This window comes from Alexandromys fortis, unplaced genomic scaffold, assembly GCF_014885135.2.
Source record: "Alexandromys fortis isolate MF-2015 unplaced genomic scaffold, M_Fortis_MF-2015_v1.1 scaffold_75, whole genome shotgun sequence".
In the NCBI taxonomy this organism is placed as follows: domain Eukaryota; kingdom Metazoa; phylum Chordata; class Mammalia; order Rodentia; family Cricetidae; genus Alexandromys; species Alexandromys fortis.
In genome coordinates this window covers 4,130,479-4,145,242 of record NW_026067956.1, presented here as the reverse complement: position 1 = coordinate 4,145,242, position 14,764 = coordinate 4,130,479, and the positions used below count along the sequence as shown (strand labels likewise).

At 46.2% G+C, this 14,764-nt stretch overlaps 1 protein-coding gene across 1 annotated transcript; it reads right to left on the bottom strand.

Annotated features, from left to right (window-relative positions):
• Positions 1-393: 393 nt before the first annotated feature.
• Positions 394-8,878, bottom strand: Dleu7 (deleted in lymphocytic leukemia 7). Its single transcript, XM_050152240.1, has 2 exons — positions 8,123-8,878; positions 394-1,212 (listed from the first exon to the last, which is right to left on the bottom strand). The coding sequence occupies exons 1-2, from the start codon at positions 8,543-8,545 to the stop codon at positions 1,006-1,008; spliced, it is 630 nt and encodes a 209-aa protein (XP_050008197.1). The 5' UTR covers positions 8,546-8,878; the 3' UTR covers positions 394-1,005.
• Positions 8,879-14,764: the final 5,886 nt, after the last annotated feature.

The following is a 14,764-nucleotide window of genomic DNA, read 5'->3' as shown; positions in this document are numbered from 1 at the left end:
CACCTCACCACACTGACTCAGTCATTAATTCTTTCCAAAGCAAGCCGTTCGTATCCACTGTGGTCTTCCCCACTCGTAACCTGAGGCTGTTTCCACAATAGACCCAGCAAGACCCTTCTTAGCTCCAAGGATAGCCATCACTGAACAATAGGAAGCATGTGTAGATGACTGTCAACAAGAAATCACCATGAAACCACCTTCTCTCTCCAGACTCCAATGGCAGATCATGCAAGAGGAAGTGCTAGAGCGCCCACTCCCTCTCCTTCCTCTTGCGGCGCTTTCCTGTCTCCTCTGGGATTTTTAAAAGCAGTAAGAGAAGTTGGATGGTTCCACATTGAGACTTTAATCATATGTACTTATATTTACATGCCATATAAGCTTGGTGGCCCGTAGTTTATCATTTCAAATGTACAGATCAGCACACAGTGGTGCAAGGTTTAGAAGCAGCACTTCCCACACAGTGAAGAATGACAAATGTCAGGGCTGGACCCACAATGCTGATACCTGTAGTTCTACAGCTAAAGAGCACCACCACTGCCTATCATGAAGTGCCCAGAAAACAGAAAATCAGTTACTAAATGTCCCATTCATTCCCATAATGTGACGAGCGCCATGGTCCTTCTACTATACACATCCGCACTGAGCCTTATTGCCCACAATAATACAAATATAGACTCAAATATCATTCAGTCAAACCCAATGCTTACTATGGTTAATAAATATATACATATATATACAATCCGATTAGCTCCACAGCGAGAAATGTATTTCGGTCCGAAAATCAGCAGTAAGTCAACATACTTAAAAAATATGCACTACGACTTTAAAAATATGTGCACTCGCATGCTGTCATGCTGAAGGCTACAGGCGCGCACGTGGCCAGACTTAGACATGAAATATCGAGTCCTTTTGGGAGCATAAACACCCATCATGGCTAGTTGCTCAGGAAGGCGAAGGAGCCGGGTCTCTCAGCACGGCCAGCTGTAGACTGGCTGTCTCTCACACTCACACATCTGGGAGATTCTGTAAGATCTGTCTCAAGGAAGCACAGGCAACCACATGGGCATCCGACGGGAGGTTAGCAAGTGACTGGATCAACTTCTTCACTATGGTCTTCAGACACTGGTGCGCGGCATTCAAGTCTCTGTCGAACTGTTGTCCTTCAATCTGGAGAGCCAGGTGACTACAGATGTTTCGGAACTCAACACTGTCCTGAAATGAACAGCAAACAGGCGGGACATTAGATCGATGGTTTCTCAAAGAACTACCCTCTCTTAGTTATAGGAGGGTGGTTTGACCAAAACTGACCCAACCCCACCTCCCGATCCATGAGATTGCACGGCGCCCAGACAAATGAACTGATCAGTGATGAGCAGAGGGACAACCCAGTCAAGTGACCTGGTCAGGCACAGGTGACCAATGAATGTCACTGGTCCCACTGCTACTGGACCAGAAGAGAGAAACTCTCTTTGATTGGGATTACTTGGGAACATTTTGTAACCTTTAGGACAAAGTACTAAGGAAGATGTCTCCAAAGCGAAAAGGTTCTAGATGAAAGAGATTAAAAGTGACTGACTCTAATACCTTTCTTGACTATGTGGACCCAGCTACACTCGAACAGGGATCTCCAGGATCGCTCATCTAGCTGAGTTAATGAACAGCCATTTTTACTGTAGCTAGCTGAAGCCCAATTTCTGCTATTGTTCCTGAAAGAGCTGTGACAAATACACAAACAGCCTGTCTTCTTACTGTTTGGTGTTTACCATGCTCAAGATTCTACTGTAGGGTTTACAATGCAATGGACATGGCCTCCAGAAATGGCCAGTCTGGGCTTCACAGAGAGACCCCTAAGAGCCCAAACTGGTAGATCATGCAACAAAATAAGTCATGCAGCATAAACTATACAGATTGGAAAAGACTGGTTTGAATCAATGGAAAAAAATCAAACAGACGCTGTCTGAAACACATAGGGAATGTTTTGTGGAATTAGATGCCAGCGTGTCATCAAGGGACATATCGTAACACATCTGGAAGTCTGTGTCATACCAAAATCACAGTTCAAGCCGAGAGAAATCAGTGGGGCAGCTTATCTTCTCAAACACATGTGACTTTAAAAAGCACTTCTAAATAATTCATAGGTTTAAACCCCCCCAAAAAAAAAGAACTTTGAAAATACTCTATGTATATCAGGCACAGTAACACTATCAAAATTGTGGAAAGGAGAATGATATGAAGACTTACATGCCTATATGCAAAAGAAAAAAATGACAGAACATTCCTAAGCGAAGAATTAAACCCAACAGTTTGGTGGAGAAAGCATAAAATGTCACCCCCCCCACCAATGGAAAAAAGGGCTGAGAGTTAATGGCAAGGTTAGGGAGTGGGTGACTTGAATGAGAATGGCCCCTAAGATCATATAATGGAAAGCCTGGTCCCTAGTCGGTGGAACTGTTTGGGAAGGATGAGGAGGTGTGGCTTTGTTGGAAGTGTGTCACTGGGGGTGGGCTTTGAGGTTTCACAAGCCCACACCATTTCCAGTTAGGTCTTCTTCTCTCTGCCTCATCATTGCCTCAACGTGTAAGCTCTCGGTTACTGCTCCAGCACCATGCCTGCCTGCCTGCTGCAATGCTCCCTACTGTGGTGGTCATGGACTCACCCCTAAATGTAAGTCCCCAGTAAATTCTTTCTTTTATAAAAAGAATTCTGGTATAAATTTTATAAAAAGAAAGCATGGTAACTCTGCTTAGTCACTAAGAGAATGAGGGGCCAACGTTTCTTCCTAATGCTGTATAGAAGAGAAAACTATTTTCTTCCAAAGAGAGCACTTAAGAAAGAAGGATTTGGGTTTCTGCTTACTTTTCAGCATTTCCTAAGAAACAAAACAAGTAAAATTTATGGCAGTGCAAAAAGCCAATGTGAGAGCCTCTAGCTGAGGCAGGAGAGTGTACTGTTGTCCCTGGATGCCAGTATGCACAAACACAGCACTTGTCTTAATTATCTGCTAAGTATTTTTGCCTTTCTACCTCCATGTGTTTCTTGTCTCTGCCCAGAAGGTGCCAGGGTCTTCCAGGATCATCTTCCTACAGTTGATGGGGCAACCCACACTGCAGAATCATATTGCTTAGAATAAGAAAGTCACCATGGGCTGTTTCCCCTAAATTTTCATCAAGGGAAACTGTCCAGTTGCTCTTCAGAAGGAATCCAATCTATGTACAAAGTGGAAGGATCAAAGAAGACATGCTATGGGAATGGCCGAGACCTGTGCTGATGTGTCCCTGTTCACCCCAACCAAGATTAAAATGCCTTGGGCTGGAGAGATGGCTCAGTGGTTAAGAGCATTGCCTGCTCTTCCAAAGGTGCTGAGTTCAATTCCAGGCAAACAAATGGTGGCTCACAACCATCTGTAATAAGGTCTAGTGCCCTATTCTGGCCTGCAGATATACAGACAGACAGAAAATTGTATACATAATAAATAAATATTTAAAAAACAAGAATAAAATGCCTTAAAAAATAAACCCAGCTGGGCGGTGTTGGCACACGCCTTTAATCCCAGCACTCTGTAAGTTCGCAGGCAGCCTAGTCTACAGAGGGAGTTCCAGGACAGCCAGAACTGTTGCAAAAAAAAAAAAAAAAAAAAAAAAAAAAAAAAAAAAAAAAAAAAAAAAAAAAAAAAAAAAAAAAAAAAAAAAAAAAAAAAAAAAAAAAAAAAAAAAAAAAAAAACCCAAGAATAAATGAAAAGAAAAAAAATAGAAGATAAACCCATGGGCCTGAAAGCTGAAATTGACTGCACATTTACTTATGTAAAGACTCAAAAAGGGCATCTTTGGGGGAAATTTAAAAAGTCTATAGTTGGTTTCCAAGGGCCTGGGTAAACTGCAGGCTTATGGTGAGCTTTGCAAGGTCGCTCTTATTTTATTATCTTAGTATAGTCTTTCCTTATAGTCCTTTCTAAAATACAGTAACAGTCAATGAAGACAAATGATTAGGAGTTGGCTTCCCACGTGACTTCTACTCTGACTGGGGGTTGGAGATGGTGGAATACAACAGGTGATTTCTTCCTTTCTAGGACTAAGCGCCAACACTGAATACACCAATCACTGTCTTCAATCAGCTTAGCGCTGCTCCTGCTGGGGAAGACTGGGATCCCAAGACACAAGGTCAAGGCTCATTAAATGCTTTGTGGTTTTCAGTAGAAACACACAAGATCAATACTGGCCATGATCTCACTCTCGGTGTGTTCCGCTCGATGACAAACCGTAGTCTCCCGTGACTGTTACACGGGAAGTCCCAGGCGCTCCCAGAAATGATGTAATATCCTGCAGCGCTTTGAGCGCTTTGCCAGAGTCAGAACCAGACACCCGAGCCACCGAAAACAGTTTGGGGAGCATCTAAAGTGCTTTGTAATTCAGACTCTGCCTATGAAATGCGTTGACGGCTACAGCGGTCCAAACTGAGGGCACCACGGTAGAGATTCCCCTCCCATGTCCTAACTAAATCTAACCCTGTTTAACTCAGCTAATAAAGCAGCATATTTATTTTAAATGTGCATCAAGCTATGTGACGTGACTACACTGGAGAAAGTCACGGAGACATGTTTCCCCGTCTCTGAAGAACCAACAAAGCAGCGAGGAAAACGGGCACGCGAGCATCTGTCCAAACATCCAATGAAAACTGAGAAGCTCCATAGTGAGAGGAGGAAGCCCTGGGTGAGTGTGTATTTTGACACGGGCATGGCCCACAACACACCACACACACACACAACATACACCACACACACATGCAATAGTTCAGCGGGAAAGGAAGATATTTGGGTTCACTGGCCTCAGTTTTCCCAGAGGATGAGAAAGATATAGATAAAGACTGGAAAATGGTAGAATGTGCTTAGGACCTTACGTCACCTTTAGAAATGCCTAAAGGATTACCGAGTATGAGTGGCCACTGTACCGAACAAAACACCACAATCTCAGTGCCGGTGGCATTAGGGTTCTTGTTCCTGAGAACATCACCCCTAACCTGACTCACACCGAAACCCAGCCACCAGTGGCTGATCTCTCTAGTATTCTAGGCTGCCAAGCAGTCCTTTTCCCTTCTCGGTCCCAAGTGTCCAGAATCACTTTTGTCCTTCTTCCAAACTGAACCTCACTGCTGCCAGCTGCATTGATGCTCGTGGTTTAGATTACACAGCCTCCCCCCCCCCAACCCCCAGCATCTCCCAATGTGGAAAGCACACAGTGAGAGAGAGAGAGAGAGAGAGAGAGAGAGAGAGAGAGAGAGAGAGAGAGAGAGAGAGAGAGAGAGAAAGTTGCTTCCCCCAAGCAGCCTTCATACATTACCTTAGGCAACACGTATCCTTCATTCAGCTTCTCTAGCTGCTGGCCTGTCTGTGTCCTGAGTATCTGACATCACACTGTAGTTGAGACTTATTCTTACTTACAAATGCCTGACCTTAGCTTGGCTTGTTTCTAGTCAGCTTTTCTAACTTAAATTATCCCGTTTCTCTTTAACTACCTCTTGCCTCTGAGCTTTTTAACTTTCTTTATTCTATATATCTTACTTTCCTTCTTAGCTCATGGTTGGCTGGGTGGCTGGGTGGCTGGGTGGCTGGCTGGCTGGGTGGCTGGGTGGCTGGGTGGCTGGCCCCTGGCATCCTCTCCTCTCCTTTTCTCATTCTTCCTCCTCTCTCTCTCTTCCCTAGATTTTTTCCTGTTTATTTATTCTCTCTGTGGGCCAGCCCTGCCTATTTCTCTCCCCAGCCTAACTATTGGCCATTCCATTCAGTTCTTTAATTGACCAATCAGGTAACGGTCAGAGAGCTGGCTGAGAGGATTGGAGCTTGGAGCGCCGGCCGCAGAGCCCGAGGTCGCCGCCGGTTTGAGTCCCAGGTAAGTCTGTTGTGTTGTAATGTGTCTGTGTGCTGTGTGTGACTGTAACTGTGTATGAGTGTCTCTGTGCTGTGTGTGAATGACGTCTGCATGCATAATCAATCGAAAAAAAAAATTTGACCAGTCAGGTAGGTGTTTTAGACAGGCAAAGTAACCCAGCTTTACAGAGCTAAACAAAAGCAACATATAGGAATGCAACACATTTTGCATCATCAAAACAAATATTCCACAGCATAAACAAATATAACACATCTTAAACTAATATTCCACAACACACTGCTACGGGCTTGAAGATGAACAACACCCCTGGCTTCTGTTTAGATTGCTCTGCCATGAATGGCTCAACTTGAGTTAGGGCTGTACAGCTTTTAGCGGGTGGGGCCTTTGTGGTGGAGGTAGGCTTTTGAAGACTAAAGACCATCCCTAACCCTCACCTACACATCCTGCTCCTTGCTTACAAGTCCCCATGATGTCCGACCACCAAGAAGCAGTTCCACCATGCTTTCTTTCCCCCAGAGGATGGACCAACATCTCTTTGCGACTGTAAGCCAAAAATAAATCTCTCACTGGGGAAATAATTCAGTGGGTGAGTTACTTACTGCCTGGCACGTGTGGGGTCCTGGGTTTACTCCCCAGTGTCATCAAAGAGTAAAAGAGGTAAAGGCTAAACCAAAATAAACTCCTCCTCTTTTAAGTTATTTCCATTAGACTTTTGGTCACAGTGACCAAAAGCTACTAATACCCATATGTATTTCTAACATGTTTTTAATATTACATGGCACTTGAAATTTCATCAGTGCTGAGATACACATTCTTTCACATTTTAAGCTCAATGAAATCAGTATGTAATTCACAACCAATGCTAGTCACACACTGGCAGAATTTAAACTTTTTCTTGGGGGGGAGGAAGAGAGAGACACCCCTGCATCAGACACTGCTTGGTGATGTTTGATTTGAATTTCTTACAACCTATGATGATGATGCAACTTAATATAGTGCGCGTTTTCCAAACTTTGGCTCCTAGAGTAAGAACAGCATCAACCCTTAAGGAATGCACCAAGCTCTCTTCAACACCCCGTCTCCTCTGGACTCCTAAGTGACGGACAAGATGACGCTCCTGGCCACAACTTGAGAGCCAGCAGGTCCCAAAAAGGTGTGACCTTAAGACAATATCCTAGTTTGCTTTCTATGGCTGTGATAAACACCATGACCAAAAGCAGCCTGAGAAGGAAAGGGTTTATTTCAGTTAACAGTTTATAGCTCCTCACAAAAAAGTCAGGACAGGAACTGGAGGCAGGAACTGAAGCAGAGGGCAAGGAGGAACCATGGTTACTGGCTTGCTCCCTATGGCTTGTTATACAACCCAGGACCAGATGCCCAAGGGTAGCGCTGCCCAGTGAGTTACGAGCTCTTCCCCCACTCCTATCTCACATCCATCATTAGGTCAGAAAATGCCCCCCCTCCCCAGATTTGCCTACAGTCAATCTGACCGAGGCATTTTCTCTGTTGAAGCCTGCTCTTCTCTGATGACCCTCGCTTGTGTCAAGTTAATAAAAATCTAACAAGCACAATTAGGTTAGGCCAGGACTGGACCCCAAAACCCTAGACCCCAACCTACCTCAGATCTCTTCCCAGTTCTGCCCCATACATATTCAGCAGGGGTCCCTGTTACTATCAGCAGGCCTGTCAACATCTGGGGCCCCCTGCCCTCAGCACACTTTAAGAGGATTTAGGTTCTCCATCAGGTCTCTGCACTCCGTGAGGAACTGGATTTATGCAAAATAACTGTGATTCACCAGTGTGCAGGAACTTTAAACGCGGGTGATGCCTTCATAATCCATGCAGCTAGGGACGTAAAGAGTACTTAAGGTTATCCTCTTGGAGGAGGAAGTAGGGGCAGATGACTTCCACAGGTAGAAAAAATGATCTATGTGACAAGTAGATCTTGACAAGACTTCTTCCTCTTTATTCCGCACTCCACCTCTACACACATGTACACACACACACACACACACACACACACACACACACACACAAGTCCTGGTCCAGGTCTAGGTCTAGTTCCTCAATCAGACAGACCCCAGGTGGTTGGTTCTCAAGCTCTCTGTCCCATATGCCAGTCCCCAATGCTTATCTCCTTTTGTGTCCCCCCTTCCCCGCCCACGGCAGGTTGACCACACCCTGCTCCACTCTATCCAGCCACTGCAGGCCAAGAGGACAGCAGGACAGACTCACTCACCTTCAGGTGGATGGGGAAGGGCCTCTCCTGCTGAAGAGGCCCAAGCAGAGTCTGCTCTACGCTGACCAGCTCCGAGGTCGAGTCCACCACGCGGGCCAGCGCGCTGCGCATCGCCATCCGAGCCAGGGTGCAGGGCCCGCGGTCCCGGGGGAAGGGCAGCAGCTCAGCGCCCCCCTCTGCGCCCCGCAGCCCGCCTGCTTCGGGGGAGCTCCGCGCTCCGGCGACCCCGCGTCCCAACCCCCGCCGAGTCCGCATCTGGCCTGGGCGACGAGCTTGGGCGACGGGCACGTGGTCCGGGCCGCGTGGGCTTCCGGGGGCGCTAGGGCCGTCACCCCAACCCCACTCCTGCTGGAGTAGCTGCAGGGTCTGCAGAGCCACCATTTGGTGACTGATGGAAGCCACTAAGGGCGCGGGGCTGGCCATGGCCGGCTGGCAGCTGGGCGCAGACGAGCAGGTGGAGCGCAGGAGAGGGAGCCTGGCGGCGTTCGGGGTCGCAGGGTCACATTTTCCTAACTCCCGGCTCTCCCCCGGCCTCCGCGTCCCTCAGCGTGTGTGGCCCGCCCCGCCCCCGGCCCGCAGGTGGTGACCCGAACTTGCCCCTGCATTCAGTTCCAGGCAGAATGGGCTCAAAATGACCCAAAGCTGCCAGAAGCCTGCTCCTCCGTGAGCGCTTGAACATCAGCCAGATGCTGAGCTCTGGTTCTTCCGCCTCTCGGGGCTTTGGTGGGGAAACGCGCGGCTTTGTGCGGATGTATCTATCCCCAGATACCCCGCCCCCTTCTTCCCTGAAGGACGCCAGTCAAGGACCGCTTAAGGCAGGGGAGGCCCCAGGTCTGGGGTGTCATCGGGATCCAAAGTGCCCAGAGCTCCGCAAAACACATAAAGGACATTGGTGGATTCCCCTTCCTTTTCTGGGGGCGTTTTCGGAAACTCTGTAAAATAGCTTTGCGGACGTCCAAACAAAAAGACGTGGACAGCAAGTCTTTAAAGTTCATCCCTTATTGCTTGGTTCCCCGCTGGTCCTGACATCCCAGATGTAGAAATGGTATCAAGGAAGAGTTGGCACTACTTGCTCCTGAACCCAAACCTGGCACTGCCCAAATGAGGAGCTTGACTGTTTTGTGTGAAAGGACTCAGGCAGCAAGGTCAAAGGTCAGTCCTCTTCCAGAGCATGAACCTCAGGACAGCTGTATAAATACTCATTTTTAATCACACCAAACATGGCTGTCTCCTTTAAGTAATGTGAAAGGACTCAGTCGTAAGTGGTTTGGGTTCCTGTGTGTGAGTGGAGGGTGGGAGTGTGGTTTGGTTGTTTTTTTTTTTTTTAAAGGCCTTTGGAGGGAGTAGTAGGGAGAACTATCCCAGAGAGCATCTTTTTTTCTGCTTTCGTCTTGTAAGAAGAATCCAGTGATCCAGCCCAGCAGAGGCAGGGGCACAGCGGAGGAGTGAAGAGTCAAGGGCAAGCTAGAGGCCCAGGCAGATGGAGGGCGTGTCCTGTGGAGTCAGTTCTGGAAGCTCTCTGAATGGAAAAGCCCTCGCTCTGGTGCTGTGGTGCTGTCGGCACAGACGAGTGAGCATTAAGAGATATGGAGTCCATTAAGATCTCACTGACTCCGGGGTAGCTGACCCTGTGCAATCCTCCCCGCCCTCCAACAAAGGTTCTTGGAAAGCTCAGTTTCCTTCCCCTCTGAAAAACAATCTAAATAAACAAAAACCAATCGTGTTACGGTAAATTATATCTAGGTAAAAAAATGCTAATCTGCAGCCACAGAGGAAATGACTTTGGTGAGAAGCAGTTTGTTATTGATTAGTTTACCTTGCCATAAAGTTACTTAAGTTCATCCACGGAAATACAGAAATTCTCCCGAATTCTGTATTTACTGTTTAAATCTTCAGATGCGAAGCACATTCGGCAAAGATGAAACAGGGAGACGCACAAACCACCACTGTTTGCAGAAAACATGCCAGGTCTCCAGGATTTCATGAACTAAGCCCTCTACAAACGTCTCCTGACCAAGGGCATTCCAGTCAGCAGGACAGGGATCCCCAAGCAGAGCAGGGTCTGAGCCCTCCTCTTCTGTGAGCCACACTGGTTCTGAGAGCCATGAGACAACTGACCTTCAGGAAGAAGGTGAGATGAGGGCCAGAAAAACACAGGGCATGAGGGGCGAAAGTGCCTACCGAGAGATGGCCTGGTGCTCTTCCAGCAAAGCTCCCCATCTATCCATCCGTGAGTCACATTTGTGTTCCGTGTGATCTCAACATGGCTTTTGGTCCAAAGCTGGAGACCAAAGACCATAAGGGAAAGTCTTCATGGGGAATTGACATGAATTAAGAGTATTAGCAGGTCTCTCCTTGCTCTAAAGCATCTGCAAGAGTTGACTCTGCTGGGCCACCAGACCAAGCACACTCCCACACCCATCGTGTACCCAGTCTGAAACTCTGGAAGAAGTGCTCAGTCAAATAATGCTGTGTATTCAGTATTTTTGCTTAGGTACCTATCTGAGTATTTCATGGAGCCCATGTTCTCATTGCTCAGTGGACGTGCTTCATCTTCCATGTTCAGCCCAAGGGTTTGATAAGGTAAACTGAGCCAAGTTGTAGAAGAAAGAGATTTGGGTCATCCAGGCTGCAGTCAATTACAGCCACCTTCCCAAGGTCAGGAACCACTTAAAATGTTTTCCATTGGGTGTACTGTAAAAGATAAAACCACGGAGCTTGATAGTACAGGCCAGGAGATCACACAAGCAACAAAGAGCACTTCTTCTTTCAGTAAGGAAGTATAACACACAAGAATTTAATTGACAAGAATGTATTGTCCTGCATAATAAGAATTCTGAAGGTGGCTTTCACGTTGCTCAATACTAGAGTTCTGAGATGTCATCAAACCCTTGGTTCCTTCCATCTTTTTGAGAGCACATCTGCTTTATCTTTTGTTCTTGGTCCTTGGGTTACTTCCCCTCTAGCCACCAAATAGTGACAATGGCTCCTTGCCTTGCCTCTGGACAACAATCTTTAAACCAAGAGATTATCTCTTCTTCAGTATCCCTTCTCAAGTTCAGGGAGATGCCTCATAAAAAGCTACACATGTCCTTCATCTATGTCTTAACTGAAATTGAAGAACATATCTTTGTCAAGGCCATCATAATCGAGAGGAAAGGGGCCAAGATAAGAATGAACCAAAATTCAGTCCTGAAGCATACACTCATAATGTGGATGGTGAATATTCAGTAGGAATCTGGGTTCTGTTACCAAGCAACAGCAGCGGCAACCAAATACCAGGAAGCTTTTGCAGTGGCCCTGAGGAAAGGACATATCCGATCTCCAGGGTCTCTCCTATTTCCAGGTACACAGGAAGCCAAGTATCATAAGGCTAATCTTTCCACTACAGAGTGGTTGACTATGATGTGCCTTGTGCAAGAGACACTTAGGCGATATGTGTTGTGGAGCCTCTGCAGCAACCTTGTGAGTTTGCGGGGACAGCCTGCCTATGAATAACTCAGCACCAAAGAGAGAAAAGCCAAAACGTCTGGAGAGAAAATACCAGAGTCCTTGTAGTAGCGCCATTTGCATCCTGCACAGAGCAGCTCATAAAGACAGCCCCACCCCTGAGGAGTTGGGTTACAGAAGACAATAAAGTATCTTTTTTATTTGGCCCATTTGGGGTTTAATTTATTAGAACAGAAGGAATCATGATGGAAACAAACAACATAACATAACACTGAAAAAGTGCCAGGCCAGTTTCACTGACCCCGTGAGCCAGCACCCCTTTAACTAAACACTGCTGTGTCGGTTCAATCAACCACCTCTGCAGGAGTTTAGTCATCCCCTGACCTGTGCAGGTTAAAGCTCTCGGGGCAACTCCCATCTTCCCCATAACACATGAGGACCTTTTAACTGATCACCAGAATCGCTAAGACTCTTATGAATGAGCAATGAGAATAAAGGGGGCTAAAAAGCTCAGTGAGTGAGAAACCCTGCTCCACCTGTCAATGGACAGGGAGGTTATTACTACATGGGCAGGGGTTCACAGACTCCTTTCCCGCATGAGCCAACCATGCCAGTGTTCATGCAGGATGTTTGAGAAGCTGGGCTCAGGAAGGGTCAAAGGGAACAGGTGTGCAATCACCCTCAAAGGACTCAGCAGAGCCCAGATACATGTGAGCCCTGCTTATATATACTCTTTGGCACTTTTCTTCAAAGGGGATCCAAGAGAGTTCCAGAGCTAGCCATTAACTTTCAATGCACCCTGAGCAAGTTCAGAGTGGGGCAAAACAAAATATGTCCTAAGAGGCCAAAATGTTGCTCTTCTTGAATAAAAACCACAGAAGAGGGCCACATCAGAGAAGTAGATGCTGAAGAGACAAACCAAGATATGAAAAGGTACGGAGGAACAATCAAACAGGAAAAAGGTACAGGCGGAAGAAGACAAAGCAAGAAAGACTGAGTTCCCTTTGCAAACATGTAACCATAGTGTATGAAGACTTCAGGTCATAAACGTGCACAAGAAGTTCTGACTTAGCCTAAACATTTGATTTTCAGTAAAGACAGAGAGAGGGATGCAATCCTGCCACAAAACTACTAAAATACGAAGAACAGTCTTTACACAGGGCAATGTGCTTTCAGAACATCGTGCCTTCTCAGATTATCTTTCAGATTTTTTTCCAGAACACTGCCTTCTCAGATTCTTTTAGGTTAATCACTTGGTGAATCTGGGTAAAGAAAAAGGCAAGAGTGGGTGAAGAAAGCATCATGACTTGGTATGAAGTGTCTCCCAAAAGGCTCATGTGTCAGAGGCGTGGTCCCCAGCTGATGCAGCCAGTCATTGAGAGAGGGCTTTAGATGGAGAGCATTTTGCCCTTCTCAGGGATTCATCGACCAATTCATAATGAAGTATTGGAAGATGGAGGATACTGTTGAAGATGAAGATGGAGTCACCGAGGGCATATTCTAGGGGTAATAGAGAGTCCCTGGCCTGTCTCTGCCTTAACCCCCGCCTCTCTGCTTCCTATCCACGCTGAGGCAAGCAGCTTTGCTCTACATCATGTACTGTGATGTTTGACCTCATCGCAGGCCCCAGACCTGGCTGTGTGCTTTTATCATAACAAAACAGAGAGGGAAAGGAAAGTTTAGAAACGATGAGTGCCACCCATAAGACCGGACATGATTTGCTCCGCCATGCTCCGCCTTTTCAATACAAAATGCAAGGCTTTCCAAGTATAGAAAATATTTCACTTGGTTCACTTTGTTTAATTAACCCAATCCTAGATTTGTGGAAGGGAAGCATTTCTTTCTGTGTAGCCCAGGATGGACTTGCACCCACGATCCTCCGGCCCTAGCCTCGGAGTGCTTGGACTGCAGACGGGCACCGCCTCTCTCGCTGTGTTCTCACACTTTATCCTAGGAAGAGTTTTTGATGTCGGAAGAGAAAAGAAGCAAGCTTTAGGAGTACACTCGACTTTTTGAATTGTTGGAGCTTTGCCGGCGAGAGGGTTTTTAAGAATAAGAGCTTGCATGCCACCTCCAGGAGACTTCAACAGAGCAGACCGGCCAGTGTTACCCCCAGAGGACATCTCTTCCCTCTGCGGGGAAAATAAAGGGCTTCTGTGTATCCTAAATCATTTTGATTATGTCTATAGATACAGGTTATGTGTTGAAATGGGGAAAATTAAAGATAAAAATGGGCAAATGGTCTGTCAAAGTGGCACATGCAACAACCCCAGAACCCTAAAGGTAGGAGGAGGACCCGCTTGTTCTTCCTGGCTGCCCAGCTAGCTTAGCCCTGAAGTAACCACACAGAAACTGTATTATTTAAATCACTGCCTGGCCCATTAGCTCTAGTTGCTTATTGGCTAACTCTTAACATCTTAATTTAACCCATTTCTATTAATCTGTGCATCACCACAAGGTCATGGCCTATCAGCCAAGTTTTGCCATGTCTGTCTCCAGCGGCTCCATAGTGTCTCTCTGACTCCACCCTTCTTCCTCCCAGCATACAGCCTAACTTTCCCTGCCTAAGTTCTGTCCTATCAACAGGCCACAGCAGTATCTTTATTCATTAATGGTAATCACAGCACACAGAGGGAACTCCCACATCAAAACAAGGTTGAGAGAGTGTGGCCAGCCAAAGCTAAATATGTATAACCTACCTGAAAAAGAAATAAGGTGGGGCTGATGACTTTGTCAACTGGATTCTAGGGTCTCTACCCTTAGTGGAAATAAAATGTCACCACCTTGCCAGTTTAGGATCACAGTGTATTTCATATTCTAATAACTTCCATTTGAGTGCAATAGAAAGAACTAGGCTGGGCAAATAGTGACTCATCCCTATAATCCCAACACTCAGGAGCCAGAGGCAGGTGGGTTTATATAACAAGTTTTATACCAGTCAGGGTTATGTAGGGAGACCCTATTTATTAAAAGAGGAGGAAGAGGAGAAATATTTAAGTATATGATTTGCAACTGCAAGTAATTTTTACATGTATGAACTGATATAAAATGAGCAAATAGTTGGCTAGAGGTGCATATGTATATGATGTTACTTCAACTAATGAAAATAACTATTGTATGATTATTGTTACCTTATTCAGTTTTGCTCCTCACAATTCTAGAGAAAAAAAAAAAGAGCCCAAGGCTAAGGTG

Excerpts from the sequence above, each read along its gene's own strand:
- Dleu7 (XM_050152240.1), bottom strand. The coding sequence starts at position 8,545 with ATGGCCAGCCCCGCGCCCTTAGTGGCTTCCATCAGTCACCAAATGGTG. Across the intron at positions 1,213-8,122 it reads CCTTCCCCATCCACCTGAAG|GACAGTGTTGAGTTCCGAAA; the intron begins GTGAGTGAGTCT and ends TGTTCATTTCAG.